Genomic DNA, 27,937 nt, shown 5'->3' on the forward strand with positions numbered 1-27,937 from the left:
TGTATTTTATAGCCTTATTTACATGTATTTGATGTGGCCGGCACACATGGTTGTTTATTTTACCTATTAAATGTATGTTTTTATCTGTACACATTGTATTTATATGATCAATATCATAATCCAGGTAATCAGTTCCCGCTGGTCACAGTTAACATATATCTAGGATTTATTCAACCTATTCATCCAATTTATAAAACCCTTACATTGACAATTGTCACCGACAAGGAGCAATTGAGCGCTCACTTTTATACTATTTCTGATTGAGATGTGGGGGCCTGTAGGTATAGTGCAATCACACTTGCCCTGTAAGGACTGAAGATTTTTAGAAATCAAGTAATCATTAGGTACAGTCAACTAGGCAGTGTATATAGCAATCTAAAGCAAATAGGCCAGGACTTGTGTTCACAAAAATGATCCTTTGGGTTAAATTAAGAAAAACAAGACGTTAAAATTGTACATATCGTTTAAGTGACTGCACTCTATTACTGATTACCTTCCTTGTTATGTAATAGTTTTCACAAGATAAGAGATATTTGTTCAGGATCATCTCATAATGCTGCAGAAAACAAATTATTCCACTAGATCGTATGTGGAAAATTCCATCTCATTTAATAAATTTGCTAATTTGAATTTGAAAGAGAAATAAATATAGAGATTGGATTGTGCTTTTTATATCTAGGAGTCTATCTCTGTTTGTCTCTCTCTTCAGCCCTGCAGGAGGGTGAGAAAGAACACTGTGTTCAGTTAGCTGTGTGAGGCATTGGTGGGTGTCCAGCTGGATAGTGGGAAGAGCCTAGGACTGGATAAGGAAAGAACAGTAACAGAGCGTATAGACAAACAACCAGGAGCAGAGGGACAGAGTGATAATAGGGGTCAATTACTGTCAATTATTTAAATTCATATGCTCACTACATAAAGGTATGTTTATTGTTACCATATATTTCTTGTATCTTTCTATATGCTTCTGGATGCATCCTGTACTTCTCTGGCAGTTCTCTTACTTGCAACCCCATTGACCCTTGAAGCCCACTACTGGCCTTTGTGCATGTAAATCTTATAAAATCTGCACATTTTACATTTTTAATATGTACATTTTAGAAATACATTTACAAATAATCTTGTCCAAACACAATCCAACACTAGGGGGGTACATGTTGCGGTTTTCAAACCACCACACAGCTCATGTTGTTTTCAGCCCCAAACTGCAAGATTTACTATCTTGCGGTTTAGAGGCTGAAAACTGAAACTGCCCACAATGCGTGGCAGTTTGAAAACCCATAAATTGCATTTGGTTTACGCCAAACTGCCTGGTAAAAAAACGGATGGAAAATATCTAGTTTACCACCTACATGACATTCCAAACCAGCTTTCTCAGGTTTAGGCCCGATCTTCTAGCGGGGCCTGAAAAAAAAATCGGACCTCCTCACTTTGAGAGGCTTGATCCAATGCTGCATAGTACTGGGCGCCTCCTGGTATCTCTGAAGGCGGGTACCAGGGTTAAAATGTTTGAATAAAGTGTCCACTCTTGTGACACTACAAGTTGCACCAATGTATAATTGTACTTGTAGTGCCACAAGAGCGGGCACTACAAGTGTTGCCCCTTGATAAATTAATAAAGTTATACCCAGTATATGTAGAATAAAATCATATATAATGATGCCTTGTAGAAAAAAATCACATATTGTGCCCTTGTCAAAATGAAAAAAACATTGTTGATGCATTTAATTAAAAATAAATAAATGGCGCCATAATTTTGAATTTACGATGTTTCACTACTGCTTACCTAATATCTTTTTTTCTTGGTCTGATGTAATCCAGATTTTCCAGACCACACTCTAGCTATTTCCAGCGCAAAATAATTAAATCTCTGATGTGCAAATTAGTACCAGTCACTTATCAGTGACTGGCTATTAGACCGTTCTTGATTGGCTGGTCCTAAGATTATAGACAAGTGAAATTTTCAAAAATATTCCATGAAATCATTCCACATTTAGCTACAAAAGTTTGCACATCATGCCAGTGGAATTTGATCTTAAGAGTTCTCAGTCCTATCGCAACCACACCACAAAATCATCATCATCATCAACATTTATTTATATAGCTCCAGCAAATTCCATAGCGCTTTACAATTGGGAACAAACATTGATAAGACAATACTGGGTAATACATACAGACAGAGAAGTAAGAGAACCCTGCTCGCAAGCTTACAATCTATAGGACAATAGGAGTTAGAAACACAAGGGCATGTGCTACATCATATTGCACAATGGACCAGCAAAGGTAAAAAGTATTGTTGGTAGAGAGTTGTTGTCTTGAGTTAGCAGTGTAGAGGATGGTAATAGGGTAATCTAGGGAAATTAAGATGGTGGTTGAGGAATATCATAACCTTGTCTGAAGAGGTGGGTTTCCAGTGAACGCTTGAAGGTTTGAAGACTAGAGGAAAGTCTTATTGTGCGTGGGAGGGAATTCCACAAAGTGGGTGCAGCCTGGAAAAAATTCTGTAACCGAGAATGGGAGTAAGTGATGAGAGTGGAGGAGACACGTAGCTCTTGTGCAGAACGGAGGTGTCAAGTAGGGAGATATTTCGAGACCAGTGAGGAAATGTATGTCGGTGCAATTTTGTTGATGGCCTTGTATGTTAGTAGAAGAATTTTATATTGGATTTGTTGAAATACAGGCAGCCAATGTAGAGACTGACAGAGTGGCTCAGCAGAGGAATAACGGTTAGTAAGGAAAATCAATCTAGCCGCTGCGTGCAAAATAGATTGTAGGGGTTCAAGTCTGACTTTGGGAAGACCAGTAAGGAGGGAATTGCAATAGTCGATGCAGGAGATGATGAAAACAAAATTATTTGACCCCCAACCTCTACCGCACAGACTATAAAAGAAATTTCTCAAGCTGCGGGTTTGAAAAGTGAAGATGTTGCCTTTAGCATCCAATCAGATTCTAGCTGTCATTTATTTAGTACATTCTACAAAATGATAGCTATGATCTGATTTTTTGCTATTTATAGACAATATCTCCAGTTTTCAAACCCACCGGAAACTCGCAGCCTGATAAATTTACCCCAAAGACTATAAATTCCATGAAAATAATACTATACAAATATAGTGCAGAAGACATTCAGTGGAATGGCTAAGTAAAAGTACGACTCAAAGATTGGAATATTTGGCCACCGAATGCCACTAAACTCAATTTGCACAAAATTTCACAGCAATTTTAGTCATTTCTAACTATGGTATAAAACGTCCTGTCCTGTACTTTGCAGTAGCGCTGCACATGCGGAATTAATTACTATTATTAGAAAAGCCTTAGTAAGCAAACTTTGCCCAATGCTCTAGACATGTTAGTTTTTTTCTGTACATAACCATCTTTCTGCAACTGGTGCCCTTTTCTGTGCATACAACATTTCTGAAGCTCACTTACGTCAATTAGATGGAGAAATAGCAGATACAATCATTACAAATAACAGTTAAATTGTCCTAAAAACTGGTTGCGCAGAATAGTTGCTGAGTGTATAATAAAATTCAATGTTCTGTTAAAAATAAAGAAATCCAACTTTTTATAGTAATATTAGTGTTTCTCGCACATTGGACATTGAGGTGATTAGTGGGAACCACTACATCCTGTAACTATGGAAACTAAATAAATAAACAAGGCCAGCCAAGCAAGGTCTAAATGCATGGAAATGATCAATAATGTACTGACTCATCCACTGCTTCCAACTGCTAGGATTATGACAGGCTGGGCCAACTTCGTCATAGCAAGTGCCAAAAATATCCTGTAAAGCACAGCTTATACGTGCCATAACAATACAGGGCCTGAGTCATCATTAAGGAAAGTGAGGCAAAAAGGAGTAGATTTGCTCTCCTTAGTGACTCAAGCCCACAGACTCTATATTTTCACCACTATACCAATACTGTAAAAAAAACTTATATACTATTACTGATATGTCAGCTGGAAGTTATATGACTGTGGTGGTGTTAAATTTCTTTAGAAATATCATGACTGCAGATTGCTGCTGAGTCATAGCTTTATTTTTGTGTGTGGACATAAAAAGACACGGAAATCAAGAAAACACTAACAATTTCACAAATACTACATTTCATAAGAGGATGAAGTGACAGCTTAGCATTTAATAAACTTAATTATAAAAAGTGTTCTGAGTGTCATGGTCAACAGTATATTTTAATGACATCTGCCAGCATTTTACAGGCAGAACTTGAATACTCTAATACATCATGCAATGACATTGCTAGACTCTGGCAACATACACCAAGGACTAAATTTAAAGAACGGTTTTGTAAAGCCGCTAGCTTTTGGCTTTTTTTTGTTTGGTGTCACAACTGCACGACAGCCCAAACTGCTGGTAAGCCTTCTGGAAAGCCCCAGTTGTTTACAGCGTCACATTACATATCACCGTTCCAATTTTTAACATGTAAAGAATACAAATAGAGATATTTATTAAGTTACGGTTTCACAAAAAGTCAGAAAACGCTAAGCGCAAAAATAAGGAGTGGTTGTTAGAGTCGAGAAAAAAGTGTTTTAAGAACCCCTTCCCTCTCCTTCAGTAATTTGCCATGCTAGCATCAGTCGCTGTTCTGTAGTACCAGGAGACCAATGTTAACGGGCTTCCCTAGGTGGGGGGCCCAAATATTTGCTCAGATAGCATGGCCAATTACTGAAGGGGAGGATTTTTTTCTTTGCAATTATTAATGGTGGTTTCCCCAAAACAACATATGATTTAGGGTTTCGAGACAGCCACACATCACCGGAGAATTGACTTTACACCCAGCTAACCTAACCGCTTGATAGCAAATCACTGAGCTTGAGGGGCAAAATCACTGGCAACATTGGCGGAACTACCATTGGTGCAGTAGGTGCGGTGCATCGGGGCCCTGCATCTTGTACTAACGAGCTGTGGGCCCTGATTCCCTCCTCCTCACTTCCCTGCACCAGGGCCTACAGCTCGCTAGTTTCTGCCTGTGGCTGGTGATGTACAGTGATGTACTGCAGTTTCAAAACTGCTAACAAAGTGAAACTTTACTAAATCTACCCATTACTCCTCAAAACATTCTCATTTCTCTTTAAAAAAAAAAACACAGTGATTTTGCTGCAAACCACAGTATAGTATAAATGCAGTGATTTGGAACAGCAGCCTGAATGTGCTGTAGTTTACAAAATGGCACAAAATTCTTTAATAAATCTTCTAGGGTCTGAATCATTACGGAAAGTAAAGCAAAAAAAGGAGTAACTTTGCACCTTGGCCAAAACCATGTTGCATTGGAGCGAGAGGTAAATTTAAAATGTGATGGCAGATTTATAGGGGTAGAGTATGTCCTAAATCAACTTTAAATTTCAGTGCAAAATAAAGCTATTAAGTATTTGTGTGCTACATGAAATAACAGCCATGCAAAATAATAAACTAATTTGCACCCCAAGCATTGTCACATGGTTTGTGTTAGAGAAAATGTACTCCTTTTTTGCCTCACTTTGTTAATGAATAAGTCCCCCATTGTTGTAGGTCGGTTTAGATATAATTTTAACCCAATTTTTTAATTGATCTGTTGCAACTTTGATATCCTTGAGCCATTAAATTGATCCAACAAAAAATTGCTCTTTCTTTAATTTAAATTCATACTATGTGGGTTTACATGATAGAAAGGACAACATACAGTATGTAGTGAGAATAGTTGTAGGTCTTTACTACAGGTTTTTAAATAACCTAACATCACTCATGTCAGTTCTGATGCTACATTAGGTATTAAGGGCAAGTCTATTGTACTGTGGGAAGAAGTTAAAAGAGATACTAATACCACTTTCATACTGCCGCCCCTGCAATATTCTCTCTCTCTCTCTCTCCCTCTCTCTCTCTCTCTCTCCCTCTCCCTCTATCTCTCTCTCTCTCTCTCCCCCCCCTCTCTCTCTCTCTCTCGTTTCAGCTCGCCCTGGGAAAAACACGGGATTTTGGTGCACTATGAATGGGGTATAACAAAAGTTTATTTTGTTAGTACAATTTTTAAGCATTACAATGAAAACAATTTGTTTAGCCGAATTTGGTCACTGTTTTTTGACAGATTGGCAACATAATACCCGTGTACATTGGACTCCTATGAAATTCAAGGCACTAAGAGCTATTCAACATTAGGAGGCACTGAAGATTTGCTCCACTATTTTTGCGACTTTGTAGTCTTTTGGTAGTTCTTCTCCTTTTTACTATACAATATGGTACAATAATCATCTGTCATTGACAAATTGTTTCTTGTCAAACATATTTTTATTGATCTCCTGCCAAAACCAGCAACTCCTGCTCTATGATCATTGCTTCTTTGTATTGTTCTACTGTAGACAATAATAGCAAAAGTTGCAAAATAAAAGTAATAATGAAATATATAGTGTTGCTCTTTATAAATTCTAATGCTCTTTTCAAGGTTTATTGACCTGAAACAGAACTTAACAAAATCAGATGACCTTCTCACTGCTATTGTTTATTTATAGATATTTAGGGACCTATTTAACAAGCCTTAAATCCTTTTTGCTGGAGAAAGGCTAATCAGTATCCGTTATCAGTATTTATTAAAGCCCCCGTGGCTGGTGAAGCTGGCTCACGCATGCACAGTTATCATTTTTAGTTTTAGAGGTAGGTTTATAGTAAATGCAGCTCAGGAAACAATAAAGAAAAAATATATCACAGAGTACTGGTTGAGGAAAATATGATGAAATACTTAATTGTGTATTTTAGGATTATTGCAAAATTAATAGGTTAATAAGGCTGCCAGGTCAAATATGCAAGTTGAATAAAAACACGCTATTAAATACAAAATCTGAGATAATTTGCATTCATTTTAAGCATATCTCCAAAGTATCTAGATAGAGCACAGGGTTTAGCATAGTGAATTAATGGAGTACTTGTTTGCTAATTTTTATGTCTCAGTCCCTCCGGCTGCCTTGGTAACAGAGAAACAAACATTAAAGGGTACAATCTGTCTTCTATCAGGGTGGAGTTACTGATCTCAGTTTCACTATTTTCCTTTCTTACAACACCACCCATATTCATTTGCTGACGATCTTGTGGTGAGTTTTAACCACAGAAATATAACTGCAAAAAAGAATTCTGCACGGTTACAGCACTGCAATTATATTGAAAGTGTAAGCACTACAGCACAATGCTAGATAAGGTATTGACAAAAACCTGTACTTTGAGTGTTTGAAGCGCCATAGTGGACTTAATAAGCATTTCCAATAAAAGTCCACTGTAGTTTATTTAGCGTTTTTCCCTCTGAATGCTGCTCACAATATCAAAGTTGACTCAAAGCTAAGTGAACTCATCAGAATCTGTGTGTGTCCATTCAATTACATCAAAGTGTATTAAATAGGCTTTGAGAATGTGCATGCTTTCTTTATGTTTTCTAATATAGCAAAGATAGAAAAATGTGAGTAATTAGATGACACAAGAACATATACAGAGATCAGATGAATGGTAAATCATCATCATCATCATCATTTATTTATATAGCGCCACAAATTCCGCAGCGCTGTACAGAGAAGTCATTCACATCAGTCCCTGCCCCAGTAGAGCTTAGGCTAAATTCCCTAATATGGACACACACTCACACACAGGCACAGACACACAGATAGACAGAGAGGGAGAGACTAGGGTCAATTTTGATAGCAGCCAATTAACCTACTAGTATGTTTTTGGAGTGTGGGAGGAAACCGGAGCACCCGGAGGAAACCCACGAAAACACAGGGAGAACATACAAACTCCACACAGATAACGCCATGGTCGGGAATCGAACTCATGACCCCAGTGCTGTGAGGCAGAAGTGCTAAACACTAGGCCACTGTAAATCAAATCTCTCTGGCATCAGCTAAGCATTAAGGTAAAATTATGTATATCCTGATATAGCCTAGTTTTGGAGTTTGTTATGGTGCATATTGACCTATGTCCAGAGATATCCATAAATGCATTTACAGCTTGAATATGTATAGTACATAATACCATATTAGTTGCTGTGACTACATTGTCTTAAACCTACTATCTTAATCTGAATTAGAAGCGACAGTTGTAGCATTGGTTAAAGTATGTGAAAAATGATTCAGTGTTAACCTTTCGATTTGTGCTGCTGCCCTAGTAGTTATGACAGAGGACTCATTACATGGAGGTTGGGATCCTATGTCATTTAATGTGCGTTTGTGTTCCCATGATCCACTTTTAGTAAACTTTTGTGATGTATGAGTTAATAAAATCAATATTCTCCATATATTATGTTGTTAAGGTACCTATTTTTATAGCAAAAGCCTGGAAAACAACCTTAAAGTAGATAAAAGAAAACATTATTGATTCAGAAGTACATTATGGATGCCAAAGTTGATTCTACAGACTGAGCCAACAACACCCTGTGCTAGGGCATACAGGAAGGGAGGAAAATAAGAGGATGGCATATCCAGTAATAAGGTTAAGTATAGTGGATAGTTTTTGAATGGCAACTCTATGCAAAGGTTATTCATATAGGGGTGCTAAGGAATTATTGTCTGCTCTTGTACTTTTTTATTATTACATAAGGCACTATCATTACATTGATTAAAATAAAATTTGGAATAAAACCATTGGTTGAAGGGGAAAATTAGAAGTGGCGGTATAAAAAATATAATTGAATGTTTTACAATGAAGGCAGTAGAAGAGGCGGTATGGCATACCACTGTATACCAGCCAACTTTGACCACTGAATAAAACTATATAAACATCTAGAAGAAGAAAACATGCTTGTAGGTATATAAAAAAGGTTTTATTGCAGGATCCATTGAGTTATGTACATTGTAGATATCTTTGACAGTAACATTAAACGGCAAAATATTCCGATTCCATTGAGCCATGTAAGGTTATCGTCAGAAGTATTAGTACTAAAGGCATTAATATTGCAGTAAAAATAAGTCCATAGTCTTTAGTTTTCCCGGATTTTAAAGTGTCGTGTGTGAACTTTTACAGGAGGCCCCTTGTCAGCCAATGTGCTCTAGCATGAAGACAGATGAAAACCAGTAGGACATATAAATACAACTATTCTAGACATGTATAAAAAAAGACACAAAGAAACATAGATAAACATTATCCATGTTACATGTAGCATAGTCCAAGCCTTCAGTGAGACTTTATAAAAACCGCTTAACCAACATCTGTTTAAATGTATGCTAAACAGCCCTGTGATGTGTGGGGATTTTAAGACGTCTCCACTACCATTTACTAGGGCAATTGTTAGCCAACTAAAAACAGATTTTCATTTCAAAGTGTTGAGGTGCATATCAAACTCTGCTTTGTTCATCAACCAAATGGAGTATCTTATTCTTCACCAGTCTCTTGTCCCTGGAGGTCACCATCCTCTGTTTTCCGCATTGGAAGAGTTTATGATCAAGCCAAACAGAGACAGTCCCTCTGAGCAAATGTATACTCCATGCTAAGAGAACTCTTTCTAAAGCGGTCTGTAGTCTCCTTGAGCGGCTGCTGCTATTATCTTGGCATTGCATTACAAGCCTGACACCAAGAAAGGCAGGTTCCATAGCGCACAAGCTCTCTCTGACTGGTACTCTTCTTGAAGAGTCCATGAATGGCTTCTCTCACTCTTCTCTCAAAGAAAAGACTTGTGAGGAAGCATGCTCTAGCCCTGGTACATCTCATGGTGCCAGTTTAGGCTAGTCAACGACCCTCCAGGCCAAGGTGACACTTTAAAGAGGGGGGAAAAAAATTACATTTTTTTCTCATTTATCGAAGATGAGTAGGAAAAGTTCAGTGGCTCTGCCCACTCCAAAGACAGAGCCACTTAAACTGCAGATCCTGCTGAGCGTGGTTGAGATGAATGCAGAAAATCTAGGCTTGGCATTCCTGTTGTTTCATCTGAAGGAAGCCGGGACTCAAACTTCTTCATTTGCTCTGGGCTAGCAAGGTTCTTTAGTAAACAGTTCTCCTTCTCAAGCTGAGAATTCTTCTCCACCAGCTCTTTGATTTGCTCTTTCAGGACTTCCACCTCTTCTCGCACTGCATACATAAGATGATTCTTTACCAAATCCTATAAGATAAAAAAATACATCAGTGGAATGCGCCAATAAAATTAAAATACAAAAACATTAACATATATTAATAAACTACATACAGTGAAACAAAGCTTAAACAGATGCTCAATGCTTTGTTAACCATATTCTGTAAAGATAAGACTACAAGGTCTGAGCAAGAAAAACATGGTTAACTAGAAGGATCCAGATTAAGTCAATATCTGAATATCATATGATAAATATATTTTGATACTATACCCAAACACTACATCAATGATGCAGTACACAAAACCATTATTATGAATTGTAAGAAAACAATGCTCTATAAACGCTTAATGTCTGTCTAAGGTTTACATAATACATAAATGGCCAGCTAAGTGAAGCAAACCTGCATATTACAGTGTTGGCTAAAATATATCAGGCAGTTACCAATCGTTAAAATTAAAATATTACTTATGCATAGAAGAAAATAATTTTTATTAAGATTAATAATGCAAGGTTTGAGACATTCAGGATGTAAAAGAAAAAGGAGCTTTTGTTGAAAGTGTAAATGAATGTCTGTGGTTTCCTTCCCCAGAAATGGGATTCCCATATCCCTAGCCTGGCACAGTCTGCAGGATACACTGCAGTCCTGTTCTGTCCAATGAGATCTCAGATCCTCAGTGGGAAATCTGCTCAGCAACAAGCAGCAGGACATGTTCACATAGACAAACAGGGAGACCTCAGACTGCATAGAATGGTAATTCTCTCAGCAGCTATTCAATAATTAGCTGTTAATATTTGAGTACAAATGCTTCACTGATTACAATACAATGACTCCTCCTCAGCACGAAGTGTAGTATACACACTCTAGATAATATGGCAAACTGTGTACCACTGTAATGTAAACAGTAAGGTGTAGTTGATTTAGCTTTGTATTTTAAAGGTTCCCTTGCACATAAATTCCACCAATATTTACATATTTCCAAGCAAGCAAGTTAAGAACAGACTTCCATTATCAGTGGATACTCACCATGGCTTGCTCAATCTTGTTATCTATTGCCACCACGCTAGCCCCTGAAGCACTGTGGACAAGAATGCAAAAAAAATCTGTTAGCTACAGCTGTAATGTCTATTCTATATACATGTTGTATATAAACTATTGATGTAAGAAGATTCCTAAAGCATGCTTGTGGCTAGGGACCGTACTGCATGTGTATATACCCGGAGGGGTTAAACTGACAGCACAGACAAAGCAATAGTCTCCTCTAACAAACAAGAAGGCGGAAACAGAGCTATAGCTGTTCCAGTCCAAACCAGGATAATCCTGCTGTAACCGACCAGCCGTCGTCTCATGATGATGGCAACAAAGCTCAGACATGTCCACAATACTACAACACTATATAATGGTGCATTATAGAATGGCAGCAAATCAGAATACATAGAAATAAGGTTAAAAACAGCAGAGTGCACTGTAAATAGTAAAGATTGACTAGAAAATAATGCAACAATCTATTGTATATAAAAATGCATATAATATAAACTAATATAATACATTACTGCCCGAAAACAGCTTGCTGAAAACATGTTTGATGCATAACAAATTCAGCATTTTTACAATTTCTTTCTTAAATTAGCTACAATTTTAAACTGCAAGTGCATACATATTTATAGTGTAATTAAAACCCCATAACTACTGTGCTGTTACAGTTATATAGATAATTACATACTATATAAAAATGTTTTTTTTCTGCAAGACTATAAGATGGGAACACTGTAAATCCCGAGACATGGATGTAGCTGCATCTGTGATGCTTTGCTGCAACTATTTTATAGCTAAGGAAAATACATCTATCTAAATGCAAAACATTTTTACCTGTTATCCAGTTTAACAGATACGACGTCTGCCCCCAGAAGGGAGGAGAAAAATGAAATAGAGAAATTGTGTAGTTCATACACAGCCACCTCCATGGGATATTTACACATTCCTGTGCTCATGTTTGCAGGAAAATATCTTGGGTTAAGCCTCCACAAGCAAAAGAAAAAAAACCTGTAGTTGTATATATTCTATACTGTATGCTTTGGTGTTTGAATGGAACACCCTGATCTGATCTTAGACTACAAATGCTGATGCAACAAGCTTCAGACTAAGTGCTATTTCAGTACTGCACGCCCTTAAATAGCCATGGGTGGTGACATCATATGGTGTCACCACCCATATGCAAAATAGGTTGACTTCGTAATATACCCCCCTTCTCTAAACCACAGAGCTAATAAACATGCTCAGTTCAATGCAACATAGTCACATACACTTTGAAAATATGTCACACAGTGTTTATCTTCAGACATTTCTGTTGTTTTGGATTCTTAACTGAGGAATGACAAAAAAATCTGAGCCAGCATGGGGATAATCATTTCTTGCCTAGTAATATATGCTATAGTGAGCTTATTTCCTTAGTAAGGACAGTTTTAGCAAACTAAATGTTTTAGCCAGGGTAATGCCAAAGGACAATAGTAGGCTGAAAAGGCAATTTTCATTATTTTTATTATACAGTGTGCATATTTTTACATGTTTGTTTTATCTAACTTTTAAACCATTTATGGCATAAAAAGGCATAAATGACCTAACAGAGTGGCCTTGAATTGCATTTTTATGTCAATTCTAAAAATTCAACATTAAAAACTGTAGAATATGAAAACGTTAACAACCAAGTGTATGAAGTATAATTTATATATAATGTGACCCTTGGTATGATTTTAGATTAGACAGGCATTATCGGATAATGTCAACTAGTAAATGTGGATGTCATTTTCAGCAATCTGTAGCAGAATCAAGTGTGAAGTTTGCAAATGAGTTCAGTGTATGTCTGGTTACCTCTTCTGTTTCAATTACCATTTATACCTGTACTGTATGCAGTTTTAGTGATTATCTCCATAACATAGAAATAATGCAGATATGCCCAATTGATCTTAACCCATTAACAATATAGTCCACAAAATAAACACATCACCCTGATGACATAGCCACCCAGGCGAGGGCTGGCAAATTTTAGCCCGAAGGGCAAGACTCAACTCAGCAGCCTATTTTCAATGAAAAAATGCAGGTGGCCCAGTGACCCAGCCCAAGGTAGTCCACTATGCCCCCCTGCCCCCCCAGCTCAGCCTGCCCCTGTAGCCACCCCATATATACAGGAGCGATTGCTTGTGGGAATTATCCAGTCATATAGGTTATGGCTGATCTTACACAGTTTTTTATTGTAAATTTTAATCTTGATAGATAGATAAATAGACAGATAGATATATAGATAGAAATAGATAAATAAATAGATAGATAGATAGATAGATAGATAGATAGACTTCTCTACCTCCCTCTCCCATGTCAATCACCTGTATGCACAGACTCTTTTGCATATGTAGTGACGGAATAATATGTAGTTTTTTGCAAATCATTGTTAATCGTATATTGCAGGAACATTGCCAGTTTTGTTTACATTTATGTATTATAGATATAATAGATACATTTTTATGTTGTTTCATCTCCACATTATGCTACTTCTCTGTTACTTTCTGTAATATATATATATAATGTTATGCTCATCGATTGCCGATGGCAGTGTGTGCAGAGGATTGGAAACAGCATCACCTGATAGGAGGAGTTGGCTAACATTTGTTGCCAAGCATGAAGTAGGCACACTGGTGTGCCTAGTTTTACACAGCACTGCAAACTTGAGATTTCTTTATGCAGAAGAAAATTCTTAAAATGATATAAAAGAGGGGAAAGAACACCATGTTAAGCTGTGTGAGTGGGGTGGTGGGTGAGGGGAGGGGGTCTCCTTGCTTTACAGAAGAGCACACAGCCATTTACAATCATTCCATAAGAATTTTGTACCAGCTTTGAACTGGCGATAGTCAGACCTCATCCTCTTATTGGGGTGCATTTTCCAACTCTCAGTTGCACTTCGATGGAGAAGCATATTTCTAGGAGCACTTTTCCCAATGTAAATAAAACCTTGCAACACACAAAAGTGCCACATGCAAACCCAAATAGACTTTCAGGGCTAGATTTACTAAGCTGCGGGTTTGAAAAAGTGGGGATGTTGCCTATAGCAACCAATCAGATTCTAGCTGTCATTTTGTAGAAAGTACTAAATAAATGAAAGCTAGAATCTGATTGGTTGCTATAGGCAACATCCCCACTTTTTCAAACCCGCAGCTTAGTAAATATACCCCTCAGTGTGGATCTATTGCACTTCATACTAACAGTACTCAGTATTAGCAGTGAAAGTGTGAGCTGTCCCTTCCCCCACACTCTCTGAGTCTAGCATTCCTGGACATTAGTCTGCATGTCTCATTCCATTGCATTATGGTCCGTGGCTCCCTCTACTGGTCTCTCCCAGCAGCCACAACTATACAAACCACACCAATGTCATGTTTACACTTGGGCTGATCTGAGAACACTTTGTTCTCCTCTGATATGGCATAGCCAAAACAATATTGAACGCAACAAGATTGTGGCTTGCAAAACAAGCCAGATACATTTTGTTTTCAATCATTTGTTATATGAAAGGTGTGGTTGTCTACAATATGACCTAATTTGAAATTAGACATTATGTGATCTGTCTAAGAAGGATTAGGCTAATATTTAGTATTGTATAGTAAGCACTTTTTTTAATTATATATAACATGTCAAAATTTTCCATGCAGATATTTCACATACTTGCACTGCAACAGAGACATGTTAGAATTAACAGAACAGAACTTGTTTTGTGCAGTCTTTTACTTTATATTCTCATTGATACAAATCATCATCATCATCATCACCATTTATTTATATAGCGCCACTGATTCCGTAGCGCTGTACAGAGAACTCACTCACATCAGTCCCTGCCCCATTGGAGCTTACAGTCTAAATTCCCTAACATACACACAGACAGACAGACAGTGAGAGAGAGACTAGGTAAATTTTGATAGCGGAAAATTAATCTACTAGTATGTTTTTGGAGTGTGGGAGGAAACCGGAGCAAACCCACGCAAACATGGGGAGAACATACAAACTCCACACAAATAAGGCCATGGTTGGGAATTGAACTCATGACTCCAGCGCTGTGAGGCAGAAGTGCTAACCACTGAGCCACCGTGCTGCATATATATAATATGTCGAAGCAGTGTAAATAGAGTACATTTAGCAATTAAGGATGACATATATATATATATATATATATATATATATATATATATATATGTATATATACAAGTTAACCCGTGCATGATACTCATGCATTCTAGTCAAATCAAGCTACTTAAGGTGTTAAAAAGGTTCTTGTCATGCATTTGGGCCTAGGCCAGGCCTCCTCAGGGGAAGAGCGTTACTTCCCGACGCAAGCGCCCTTTTTTAACGTGGTTTTGTCCACATGTCACCACCTCATCATTTTTCTCCATCACCTCATCCTTCATCTGCATCGCCACATCCTTCATCAAGCTACTTAAAGTGTTAAAAACTCCTCACTGTCACCCCCGGCAACCACCAACCACTCCCAACTGTCACTTCTCCTTCAATAAATATATAGGTCAGTGTATAACTCTGCCCAGCAGGTGGCGCTGCAGCTTGGTTTGTTTTTTCCCCACACGCCACTAGGCATTTATATAGTAGATATTCCAGATGAGGCAACACTCAACAATTTAAGACAGACAGTAGTTGTATCAAAGAGGTGTGTTTGATCCATTCCAGCATTTCAGTACTTCCTCAGGGACATTGTAATCTACTGAAACGTTGGAATGGATTAAATACACCATTTTGATGCAACTACAGTCAGTCTTAAATCCTGGAGTGCCGCCTCACCTGGAATCTATTTTATTGTACTATCCATACAAGTGAAGTACCGAGGAAGGCAGCAGGGTAATGTACATGTGTTATTTAGGAGTGCCAAGCACTTGGATACTATATATGTGTATATGTAAATATATATATATATATATATATGTATACATAATATATATATATATATAATATATATATATATTAGAGATGCTCAGGCTCGGTTCCTTGAGAACCGAACACACCCGAACTTAGGCGATCCAAGTACCGAGCAGAGTCGGCTTGGTGCTTACACGCTTTTTCGGAATCGAAAATGAGGCAAAACATCATTGTTACGTTGTCGGATCTTGGATCTCACAATTTGAAATCTATAAGTACCGCCCTCCACGGCGATCTAGCACCATTTTAAAGAGAGACACAGAAGGGGTAGCACACTGTGTAGAGCAGTTGGTCAGCCAAATAGAATTGAAAGAGGAGGGGGTAGCAGTGTTCAAGAAATTCTACAGTGACATTCAGGAGAGCTCCATTGCTAATTCTCATTACAGAAAAACACAAATACTAGTGCTGTCAGGGTTGGTGTAATTCTGCAGTCAAGTCCTACTGTGTTATTTAGGTAACACACAAAAAGGAGAGCTCCATTGGTAATTCTCATTGCAGAAAAATACAAATACTAGTGCTGGCAGGGTTTGTGCAATTCTGCAGTCAAATTCTACTGTGTTATATAGGTAACACACAAAAAGGAGAGCTCCATTGGTAATTCTCATTGCAGGAAAATACAAATACTAGTGCTGTCGGGGTTGGTGTAATTCTGCAGTCTGTATAAGATTGGACTCCAGATGAGTACCCCACAATTTTAGATTAAGCAACCTGTGGAACCTACAACGGCTGAATGTGTTGTAGACTGAATTCTTGCATTTTATCGCAAAAAATACATTTGTAAACTTACCTGATGAAGGGGCCTCTGTGCTCTGAAAGCTAGCAAATATAACCATCCTTTTTTTTGGTTAGCAAATAAAGGTATCACTCCTATAATACTTTTGTCTTTTTTGACACAAAAGTATTCAACATCACATAGATATCAAAAAAGAAATAGACTTAAAAGACCACTAAACTTCAAAGTTGACAATTTGAGATATAACCATGAATAAATACATTGTTCAGTTTTATCCTGACATTCTAGTACACTCCTAAATAGTAAAGTATTCCCTGCAACCTAAACTAAAAGCAGATGAAGCTCCTCCCACATCTTTAGAACAGTGTCCTGGTTGATCAAAAGACAAGACTGATTTGCTGTGACATCCCTGGCCTCATTCCTGTGTATGAATAAACAAACACTGTGCATTTCTGGAAAGCAAGACTGTCTAATAGTCAGTCACTCTCTGCCTGTATAGTTGAATAAGGACCTTAATCCTAACATGGCAATGTGCTCCAGTGAGTAAAAGAGAGCATGGTGGCTATATTTATTCAATAGCAAAGTGCCTTTGATATATATTGTTGTCAAATAGTGGATTTACATGCTACTAAAAGTTTTTAATAAATTTATAAATTCCTTTGCTAAGGAATGTATATTCTTAAGAGTAAAATATACGGAGATACTTGCAGATAAAACACAGATTACATTTAGCTAATTGGCATTAAACAGTTAACAGTATAACAGTGCAAGCAACAAATAAATTGCCTTTATCTGACACCTGGTGGTTTAAATCAGTAATGCATATGAAGCATTTCCATTGTGCAGACAAATATGAGTTATGTATTCTTCAATACAAACTTTTTTTATTTTTCACAAATACATAAACACTGCAATGTTTCAGGGACACAGCTTAGCAAGAGCCCTAGATGCAGTATGGGCCTGATGCTGAGTTAGAAGCAAAGCAAAATAAAAGGAGCACATTTGCACCTTCGGGTAAGATATATAGTTTGAATAGGGGATATCCTAGATCATTTTTAAAATTCAGTGTAAGAGTAAAGCTATCAAATATTTGTGTACTACATTAAAAAGCAATCAGTATTTTCCTTGCATGCAACAAATAAATTAATTTGCACCCCTTGCTTTGTATCATGGTTTATCCAGGAGCAGATGTACTCCTTGTTTGCATTGCTCTTAACTCAGCATCACTCCTATGTGTGGAGATGTGTGAGCTCAGGATTAAGGATCAGGTTAAATCAATAAAACAGTAACCTGATTATGTAAATTGGTCTAAAAGTGTAATTTACAAACTGCAAAAGTACATACCCACAACACCTCTTTATGGACCTCATTTAGAGTCGGACGCAAAGTCCGTTTAAGAAGTGTAGGAGTGGGGGTGTGCCGCAGCTTGGTAGGGTATTACGAGTGGCAAGCAACCCCAGTTACATCCCACTCTTAATACCCTATGGAGCTGCGACCAGTTCCTGCAGCTAGCTAAAGCTTGCGCCACCTAATTCCTGCCACGCAGCTTTAGGACTGTTTTGACATGTATTGCATCTGCGCCTCACTGCGACTAGGATATATTTACATGGTCACGCCTTCACAATTCCGCGTTCCTCCCATTCTCTCGTAGTGAGTCGCAAGTGTTAATTGCGTCTAAGATGCAGGCGGATTTGGTGCTTTCTGCACATGAGTGGAAGTGTTTTTTTGCTGGATGCGCCTAAAACAGACTTTGCGTCCGACCCTAAATAAGGTCCTATATGTGTATGTGCACATACTTGTCCACCTAGCCTAGAGAATTTTGAGGGCATCTGCTTCTAGATTTGCGATTTTGTGGATACACCTGAAAATGCGAAAGAGTAAAACGTCAATTTAGGATCACACCTTTATTAATTTAAAGTTTTCCCCTAAAATACTGCTTCATTTGCTCCCTAAAATACTGCTCGGCTTAGCTTCACTTATGGCTTCGATTAATTATGAAAGTGAGGAAACAGAGCACCTGCCTTTATTACTGGATTTCTGACTCATCGGAGCTACCGATTAAAGCAAATCCTTTTAATAATCTTGTCCTACAAAATAAAATCTAAGTTTTGTTTTATAGTCCAAAAGTAGATTTATTTGTGCGTCTAATCAGTCCTCAGGGAGGAACGACCCCCATCTGCCTAACTGCACCCCTGCAGACACTATTATCTTGACCCATAAATCCATGTGCTTTCTCGTAAAACCGTAATTGCACAGGTTTTAACATCACAAGATAGCATTTGCACTGCAGTTTTGTTCGTAAATAACCATTATTGTTTGTTTAATGTTGCCACCACAATTCTATTCATACACTATAAATTCAATGATATGCAAATTTACAAATACAGCGTGGAATGGTATTCTGTGGAACGTCAAAGCAAGAACGGAATCCGAAAAGAGTATAGCTGGGACTTTACACATCTGCAAACTGTCCTGTTTCACCATGAAATGCCACCACAATTTCGCTCATCTTTAATATATTATATATCACTCTGAAATGTGGGTAATGTCGACATAAAATTCAATGCAGTCTGTCTTTAACTGTTTCTATTTTTCATAAACTACATTGGACTGTGAAGTAGCAATTGCCAAGTACATCTATATGTATAATTTTTTCACAGTAGAAAGCGCAGCAAAATGGGTCACTTATCAAAAGAGGAACCATGAGTTTACTTCCTACATTCAGGAAGCCCTAAGCCGTATTCAGCACATAGAGGATTGGTTGGATTGTAGTTTTACCATTCACGCAATACAAAACATGTTTTTTTTCTCTCTAGTAAGTCATATTATTTGCGCCTCCTGCAAAAGCCATGCGCCTAGGCTGTAGTCCAGTCAGCCTATTGGATTATCAGGCCCTGTACCCCCTTTCCCAATATATAATGCTATTGTTAATATAAGTGCAGGTAAGTACAATGTGATACACAACCTCTGCTCCAGAGAGGCGTGCAGAGAAATGCATGCCAAACAATTATATAATAGCAGGAGTGTTTTGGAAATAAGGTCACGCACTAACATGTAATTGGAGCAGCTTATGAGTAAAGTCAGTGGAATGTTAATCTCTAGACACAGGAATATGTGTGATGCTCATAATATCAATAACTTCATGTTGTTTAATTATATTAGGGCTTAATGGTTTCGTTCCAGTTATTAGGCATCAGATTCTCCACAAATGTTCCTTACAGAGGACAACAAGAACTCTGTGACAGTGCAATCCATTTTTGACCTAATAGTGGAGTACACTGGTGTACAGAAGTCCCTCTTCCAGTTTTTTTGCACTATTCTGCTGCTATCTTACTGCAGCCATGCAGGGCTTTTAGAGCTACATCATATCATTTGTGGAGGTGTATAAGTTGCATAAGTTTTCACACAGTGATGGGCAGATTGAAAAGAATCCATATAAATCAATACCCAAGTTGCTGAACTGCAAAAAGTTCTATGATCTCCTTTCATAGTAATGATCTACAACAGAAGACAACAAAGAAAATAGAAGGCATTTTTACTTTGCCTTTGGTTGCAGAGATTTAGCAAGCTATCATCACCACCCTGTATGTAGTGTGATCTGATACTTATTATTATTATCTTTTATTTATAAGGCGCCACAAAAGGTCTGCAGTACCGTACATGATATATACAGACTGCAATGATCAATAACACATTAAATGATACAGTATACAAACAGTATCTTGATACCAGGATAATGTAGATCAAATGGTTTGCGGGACAGTGAGTGAGAGTGATAGTAATAGTAATGACCAGCATGAAGTAGGTCTGATGATTAGTTCAGAGATGGAAATATTGAGTCTAAGAGAGGGCTAGGACATCCAAGATGAGATGGGTGAGAGACAGCAGGAGACACAAGACATAAGGGGGAGGATGAAAGGTCGATTTGGGTGGTATCTGCATACAGGTGGTATTGGAGACCAAAATAATGGATGAGATCACTAAAGGAGGAGGTGTAGAGAGAGCAGAGCAGGGAGCCAACAATGGGGACTCTGACAGGTCAGGGAAGAGGAGGAGGTGGAGTCGGATGTGGAGACTGAAAAGGAGCAGTTGGTGAGGTAAGAGGAAAACCAGGAGAGGACAATGTCACAGAGGTCTATAGATTGGTTTAAATTAAGTGCTGTTTGTTTATACAACATCTCAACTTACCCTGGCAAATAATATAATAAAAATAATACTTTTATTTATATAGCGCTTTTATCCCAGTAGAACTCAAAGCACTTTCCATTTGCAGATGAAAAAAAACACATAATACAAAATAATCATATAACGGATTAACATAGTACAAAAGAGAGAGCTAAGTATTTTTTTATTCCTTTTTTTAGAAAATGAAGAGGTATTAATGAAATATGTCATTATTATAAAAATGTATATGATATTTTGAACATAACAAATATGATGCTAGTAACAAAATAAAGATAGCCCTGATAATATCTTATTATAAATATGCCTTTTTTCATGCAAAAAAATAATGTTTTTGTCAGAGACAGGCCTTCTCTCTATCTATCTATAGCAAAGATAGCAGTGCCATCCCTAGTGTCCCCCACCGGAGAAAAGATTCTGCTGATCTCGCCAGGTGCCCCCTTGACCTCAGCCAAGCCAGCCCCTGCAAGTCTTCTTATAACCCACCTACTAAATACCCCAGTTTAAAAAAACCTTAATTTACTATAAAGGATAAACTTATCTTTTACCCTAAATCTAATATTAAATACCTGATATTTGATTAGTAAAATAAGTACTTACATTTTGCTTTGTAAAGTCCATATAATTCCTTTAGATTTGAGAAATGCTTAATGTGACAAGGTTTCACAGCATTGAAATAGTAATGTTAAAGGACCACTCTACAACAATCATCTGTCAGAGTACAACAGTGAACAATGCCGTTATAGATACACTATATGGACAAAAGTATTTGGCTGCATCTGTTAATTATTGAATTGAGGTGTTTAAAATCAAACACCTAGCCATGCATTTGCAAACATTTGTGATACAAAATGGGTCGTTCTGAAGAGCTCAGTGACTTCAAGCGTGGTACTGTAATAGGATGCCACCTTTGCAATAAGACAGTTTGCGAAATTTCATCCCTGCTGGATATTCCACAGTCAACTGTAAGTGATATCATTAAAAAGTGGAGGCGTTTAGGAACAACAGCAACTCAGCCTCGAAGTGGAAGACCACATAAAATCACGGAGCGGGTTCAATGACTGATAATGCGCAAGGTGCGTAAAAGTTGCTAACGCACTGCTGATTCCATAGTTGAAGAGTTTCCAAACTTCCACTGGCATTAATCTAAGCACAAAAAATGTGTGGTGGGATCTTAATGGAATGGGTTTCCATGGCCGAGCAGCTGCATGCAAGCCTCACATCAGCAAGACCAATGCCAAGCTTCAGATAGAGCTTGGCATTGGAATATGGAGCAGTGGAACGTGTTCTGGTGAATTCCGAATCACGCTTCTCTGTTTGGCAGTCAGATGGGCAAGTTTGGGTTTGGCGGATGCCGGGAGAATGTTACCTGCCTGACTGCATTATGCCAACTGTGAAGTTTGGCGGAGGAGGGCTAATGGTAAAGGGCTGTTTTTCATGGTTTGGGCTAGGCCCCATAATTCCAGTGAAGAGCAATTTTAATGCTTCAGCATACCAAGTCATTTTGGACAATGCTATGCTTCCAACAGTTTGAGGAAGGTCCTCTTTTTTTCCAAAATGACTGTGCCCCGGTTCACAAAGCAAGGACTACAATGACATGGTTTGATGAATTTGGTGTGAAAGAACTTGACTGGCCCACACAGAGCCCTGACCTCAACCCCATCGAACACCTTTGGGATGAACTGGAACAGAGATTGCGAGCCAGGTCTTCTTGTCCAACATCAGTGCTTGACCTCATAAATGCTCTACAAAATGAATGGGCACAAATTCCAAAAGAAACACTCCAACATCTTGTGGAAAGCCTTCTAAGAAGAGTGGAAGCTGTTATCGCTGCAACAGAGGGACCAATTCCATATTAATGTATATGTATTTGAATACAATGTCATTACAGTCCCTGTTGGTGTAATGGTCAAGTGTCCGAATACTTTTGTCCATATAATGTATATTGCACACACTATCATTTGAGCTTGACTGTCTTTAACAAATGATTATACTAAATCTAATGCATCTAGACAAACCATGTTGCGATACAAGGGATGCAAATGTAGTTTATATATTTTCATGCAGGAAAAATACTGCCTACTTTTGCTTGCAGCAAGTACTGACCAGCTTTATTTTTACATTGCGCTCTAGAGTTCAGCTGGGACGCATCTGTCTTCCTACTCTAAATCTGTACCTTTTAAATTTGACCACCTGTAATGCAACATGTTTTGCCAATGTGCAAAACTGCCCTTTCCAGATGGATTTACACCTAACTCTAAATAAAGCCACATTTCCTGTGTAATCTGACTGATTTGTTATTGCTCTGATACTTCTGAGATTTATTAATTACTTTGGCCCTCAACTTTTTAACTTTTTTTCACACTTTGCTGTTTACATTGAATATTTCAAATGAATGTTTTCTTCACTTTCATGTTGAAAGAGATTTTTAGTCCGTTTATAAAATCAAATCTAACAGTACAGTGTGATTTGTAACGATAATCGTTCTTCGTTAGAGCGTACACACTATTGCAATATCTGGCTGAATGGTCGTTTAAAGTGTGATTGGTCCGATAATCATGTGTAAAACCTGAAGTGTGTACCCAGTCTTTGAAGGACTTATATTTACATTCAGGAAAGACTACAGATTAAAAAAACGATTTTGTTTTTCAACAGTTGTATATGTATAGAAAAAAAACTAAATCTAAAAATATATGTACATTATCTTTATGTAAACATGCATTTATTGATACTTACAGTGAAATCTGAACCAGACATATCCTCCCTCCCCCAATAATAAAATCTGCACTAAAATATACATTGAAGTAATCATAGGAATTTAGCAATGAGCATATTAGATGAAAGCAGGGTGTGTGTTTCCATCAGTAGTTGCTTCTTTTTGTTTTTATTAGAAGATTGGTTGTGATATTTAACAAAACGTCATCAACGTTTATGTTGTTTTTCTGGTTTGAAACTTTTTTTATAATGTCAGGAAACAGGAAATCAAGTTAGGTGCACACATCCTTGTAGAAAAATCCAGTTATATATTCCTGTATACAAATCTATTCAATCACATAGGGCATATGTACGTCCGTACTCATCTGAAGAAACCTCTTTTGTTGAAAGCGTTTATAGGCGATACGTTCCTTGATGAATATCGCACTAAATCACTTACATGACAAAAAAACTGGCGCACGTAGCAGTGTGTTTTTATGTTCCTCCTCTATCTAGTACACCGGCAGATGTAACTTTGTGTACATCATGCATTTGCATTGCAGATTGACAGTGGAACTCACAGAACTGCATCTCCTTCCTTACACTCATGTTTTATTACTATAATTATTATCAGAATTATCACACTAACCATGTTTATTAACCCTTTGTATGATGCAGTATGTATGATGTTTGTATGATATTGCCTGATATGAAAAAAAATATACAATATACCGCATAGCTTTGTATGATGCAATATGTATAATATGTATAATGTTTGTATGATATTGCATGAAATGAAAAAAAAAACCATGTACAACATACCACAAATGTATATTAAAAGACAGGGGGCGCCAACATAGTGCATTATAAAACATAAAACAATGCAAAAAGTCCTCCAAAGATAGGTTTTCTCCGTACCAGATATTAGTAGAATTGGAGCCAATAGGACGAATTCTCATTGGAAATACTGGAACTTGTACCAAGCCTAGGTAGCAGATGGATCCTTCCAATATAGACAGAGTAGTATCCAGATACACCTATGGACTTAAATATAGCCACAATAGTGTGATACCATAATAATAGAGACCAGATATCTCAAGGCAAATGCAAATTTAATAAGCAGCATTAGAAGCACAGCTTCTTAGGTAAAATCAATGCCTGTAAATAAGATCAGTAAAAATAAGATTATCTGCATCCGTTTACACAGCTGTAGAGGGTTCCAGCCGGCGAAACCTCCAACATCCGACAGTGATCACTGGAAGCAGAAATAGTAAGACCTCTCCGACGCGTTTCGTCTTAACAAGACTTTTTCAAGGAGTAATAACATCAACATAACTGTGGACTCCTAAATACTCAAGTCCTCTTTCACCAGAACCAATCCTAGTGCGGTGTCCGGTCAGTGGGCGGTGATCTCCTGAGGCCGATACATCACATCCGGTTAAACACTTCCGGTTTCAGAGATGGTATAACACCCGGACTACAGATAATCTTGAAAGTCCAATATGTCACATCCGGTTAAGCACATCTGGCAAAAGATCAATGCAACTAATGGACCAAATATCAATAATCCTATACTAAACATCAGAGCCAAAAATAGATATATCACAAGAATAAAAACAGGACACAGTGTCCAGGCTAAACAAAAACAGTCTATCCCATTATAAGTGTAAACCGGAAGATTACACCAAAAATGACATTTAGAAATGGAACTAGTAAGCTGTCTAATACATCAAGAAACTAACTAAATGTATAGGCACAAGAACATACATATATATATATATATATATATATATATATATATTACAATATATATCCCTAACCTTACCAAGGCTACCTAGAAGGAAAAGAGACCAGTGTTAATAACCATAAACAGTACACTTTAAACTAAAAAAGAGGCCATCTCAAACGCTTCATTAATGCCTTTCGGTGCCATAGTGTCCAATCTATACACCCAATACATTTCTCTATAGGTGAGTCTTTTGGCTAAATCTCCACCTCGTGAACCCAACACCACATGCTCAATCCCTTTAAATTTAAGACCACTAGGGTCAGCATGACAAAACATAAAATGTCTGGAAACTGTGTGTAGAGCATTAGATGGTTTAATTGAAAATGACAAGATTGTCATAAAGCAAGCTGATAAGGGGGGAGGGATTGTTATTCTAAATAGGGATAACTATATTGTGGAAACCATGAGATTATTGAACGATAAAATATCCTATAAAAAATTAGAACGAGATCCCACAGTTAAGTTTGTGGAGGAGTTGAAGGTAATACTGTATGAGGCGCTCAGAGAGAATTTAATAACTCAGGATGAATATTCCTTTCTTCTTCAGGATTCACCTGTTATCCCAATTTTCTATTATTTGCCTAAAGTGCATAAATCCCTTAATAAACCCCCGGGGAGACCTATTGTAGCGGGGATTGGTTCCCTAACGTCTAATGTATCACAATACGTAGACTTTTCATCAAACAGTATGTTGTTACTCTACCTGCATATTTGAAGGATTCCACCTCTTTATTACAACTCTTAGGTGACATAGAATGGAAATCCAGCTTTAAATGGGTAACAATAGATGTACAAGCATTGTACACTTCTATTGATCATGCTAAAGGAATAGAAGCTGTGAATTATTATCTCCAGCTAGATGAGAACTTAGTGGATGGACATAAGAACTTAATTTGTAAAATGATTTGATTCATCTTATCCCGGAATTATTTTAAGTTTTTGGAGAACTTCTACCTGCAAATATGCGGGACGGCGATGGGGACTACTTTTGCCACCAGTTTCGCCAATCTCCTTATGGGGAGATGGGAATCTAAATTTATTCATGGCGAGAGTAATCCTTTTTCTATGTATATTATTTTTTATCGTAGATACATAGACGATATTATTTTAATCTGGGATGGCCCCCTTCAACTATTGGAGGATTTCTTGTGTTATATTAATGTAAACGATTTTAATCTAAGGTTTCCATCAAAGATTAATGACACTAATATAGAATATTTAGATTTGGTTCTTGAAAGTAAAGACTCTGAGATTCAAACAAAAACCTTCATTAAAGAAGTTGATATAAATAGCTACTTGCACTATGACAGCTGTCATCTCATGAAATGGAAGGATAATATTCCTAAATCACAGTTTAACCGTATTAAACGTAATTGTTCAGATAACAAATCTTTTAAGGAACAATCCCTTATCTTTGCTGATAGATTTAGGGAGAGAGGGTATCCTGATCCGGTTATTACAGATGCACTAACTAAAATAACTGATATGGATAGAAAAGAAATACTAGCTTATAAAAGTAAAAATCAGGAGGGACGTAAAGATATTGTCCCGTTTATTACGGAATATAGTAAAGATGAGAGGAAAATAAAATCTGTTTTAAATAAACATTAGAAGTTGATCCGTATGGATCCCATTTTGGGATCTTTGGTTCCGTCAAAACCAGATATTGTTTTTAATAAAACTAGAAATCTGAAATCCATGTTGGCACCTAGTTTACTGAAAGAGGTCAAGGTAAATAAGGGTACGTTTTTGAAGAACCTGAGAAGAGGTTTCTTTAAATGCAATAGCTGCAATATGTGTAGATTTACTTCTCCGCTGAATAAAGTGTTTTATGATTCATCACATCAGAAGGAATATAAAATCAATGATCGTATTAATTGCCTTACAACATCAGTAATTTACCAACTTGAATGCCCTTGTGGCAAAAGTTTATATAGGCAAGACTAAGAGAGCTCTTAAGTTTCGCCTTCAGGAGCATGTGAGGGCGATAAAAAACAGATCAGATCTACACACAGTTTCCAGACATTTTATGTTTTGTCAACATGCGGACCCTAGTGGTCTTAAATTTAAAGAGATTGAGCATGTAGTGTTGGGTTCACGAGGTGGAGATTTAGCCAAAAGACTCACCTGTAGAGAAATGTATTGGGTGTATAGATTGGACACTATGGCACCGAAAGGCCTCAATGAAGCGTTTGAGATGGCCTCTTTTTTAGTTTAAAGTGTACTGTTTATGGTTATTAACACTGCTCTCTTTTCCTTCTAGGTAGTCTTGGTAAGGTTAGGGATATATATTGTAATATATATATATATATATATATATATATATGTATGTTCTTGTGCCTATACATTTAGTTAGTTTCTTGATGTATTAGACAGCTTACTAGTTCCATTTCTAAATGTCATTTTTGGTGTAATCTTCCGGTTTACACTTATAATGGGATAGACTGTTTTTGTTTAGCCTGGACACTGTGTCCTGTTTTTATTTTTGTGATATATCTATTTTTGGCTCTGATGTTTAGTATAGGATTATTGATATTTGGTC

The 27,937-nt window shown here is 37.3% G+C and overlaps 1 protein-coding gene across 2 annotated transcripts in view; it reads right to left on the bottom strand.

Moving 5' to 3' along the window:
• Nucleotides 1-8,779: 8,779 nt before the first annotated feature.
• LOC142100772 (TSC22 domain family protein 3-like) overlaps nucleotides 8,780-27,937 on the bottom strand; it is a 59,921-nt gene continuing 40,763 nt past the window's right edge. The window contains exons 1-3 of one of the 2 annotated variants that reach the window (XM_075184576.1): nucleotides 11,900-12,196; nucleotides 11,057-11,108; nucleotides 8,780-10,061 (exon numbers count right to left, since the gene is read on the bottom strand). In XM_075184576.1, coding sequence (XP_075040677.1) covers nucleotides 9,816-10,061; nucleotides 11,057-11,108; nucleotides 11,900-12,021 — 420 coding nt within the window. In that variant the 5' untranslated portion in view covers nucleotides 12,022-12,196 and the 3' untranslated portion in view covers nucleotides 8,780-9,815. Of the gene's footprint in view, nucleotides 10,062-11,056; nucleotides 11,109-11,899; nucleotides 12,197-27,937 lie in introns of those variants that run through there. The other variant, XM_075184575.1, reaches the window with a different exon arrangement.

The sequence above is a fragment of the Mixophyes fleayi genome, chromosome 9, assembly GCF_038048845.1.
Source record: "Mixophyes fleayi isolate aMixFle1 chromosome 9, aMixFle1.hap1, whole genome shotgun sequence".
NCBI classification, from domain to species: Eukaryota; Metazoa; Chordata; class Amphibia; order Anura; family Limnodynastidae; genus Mixophyes; species Mixophyes fleayi.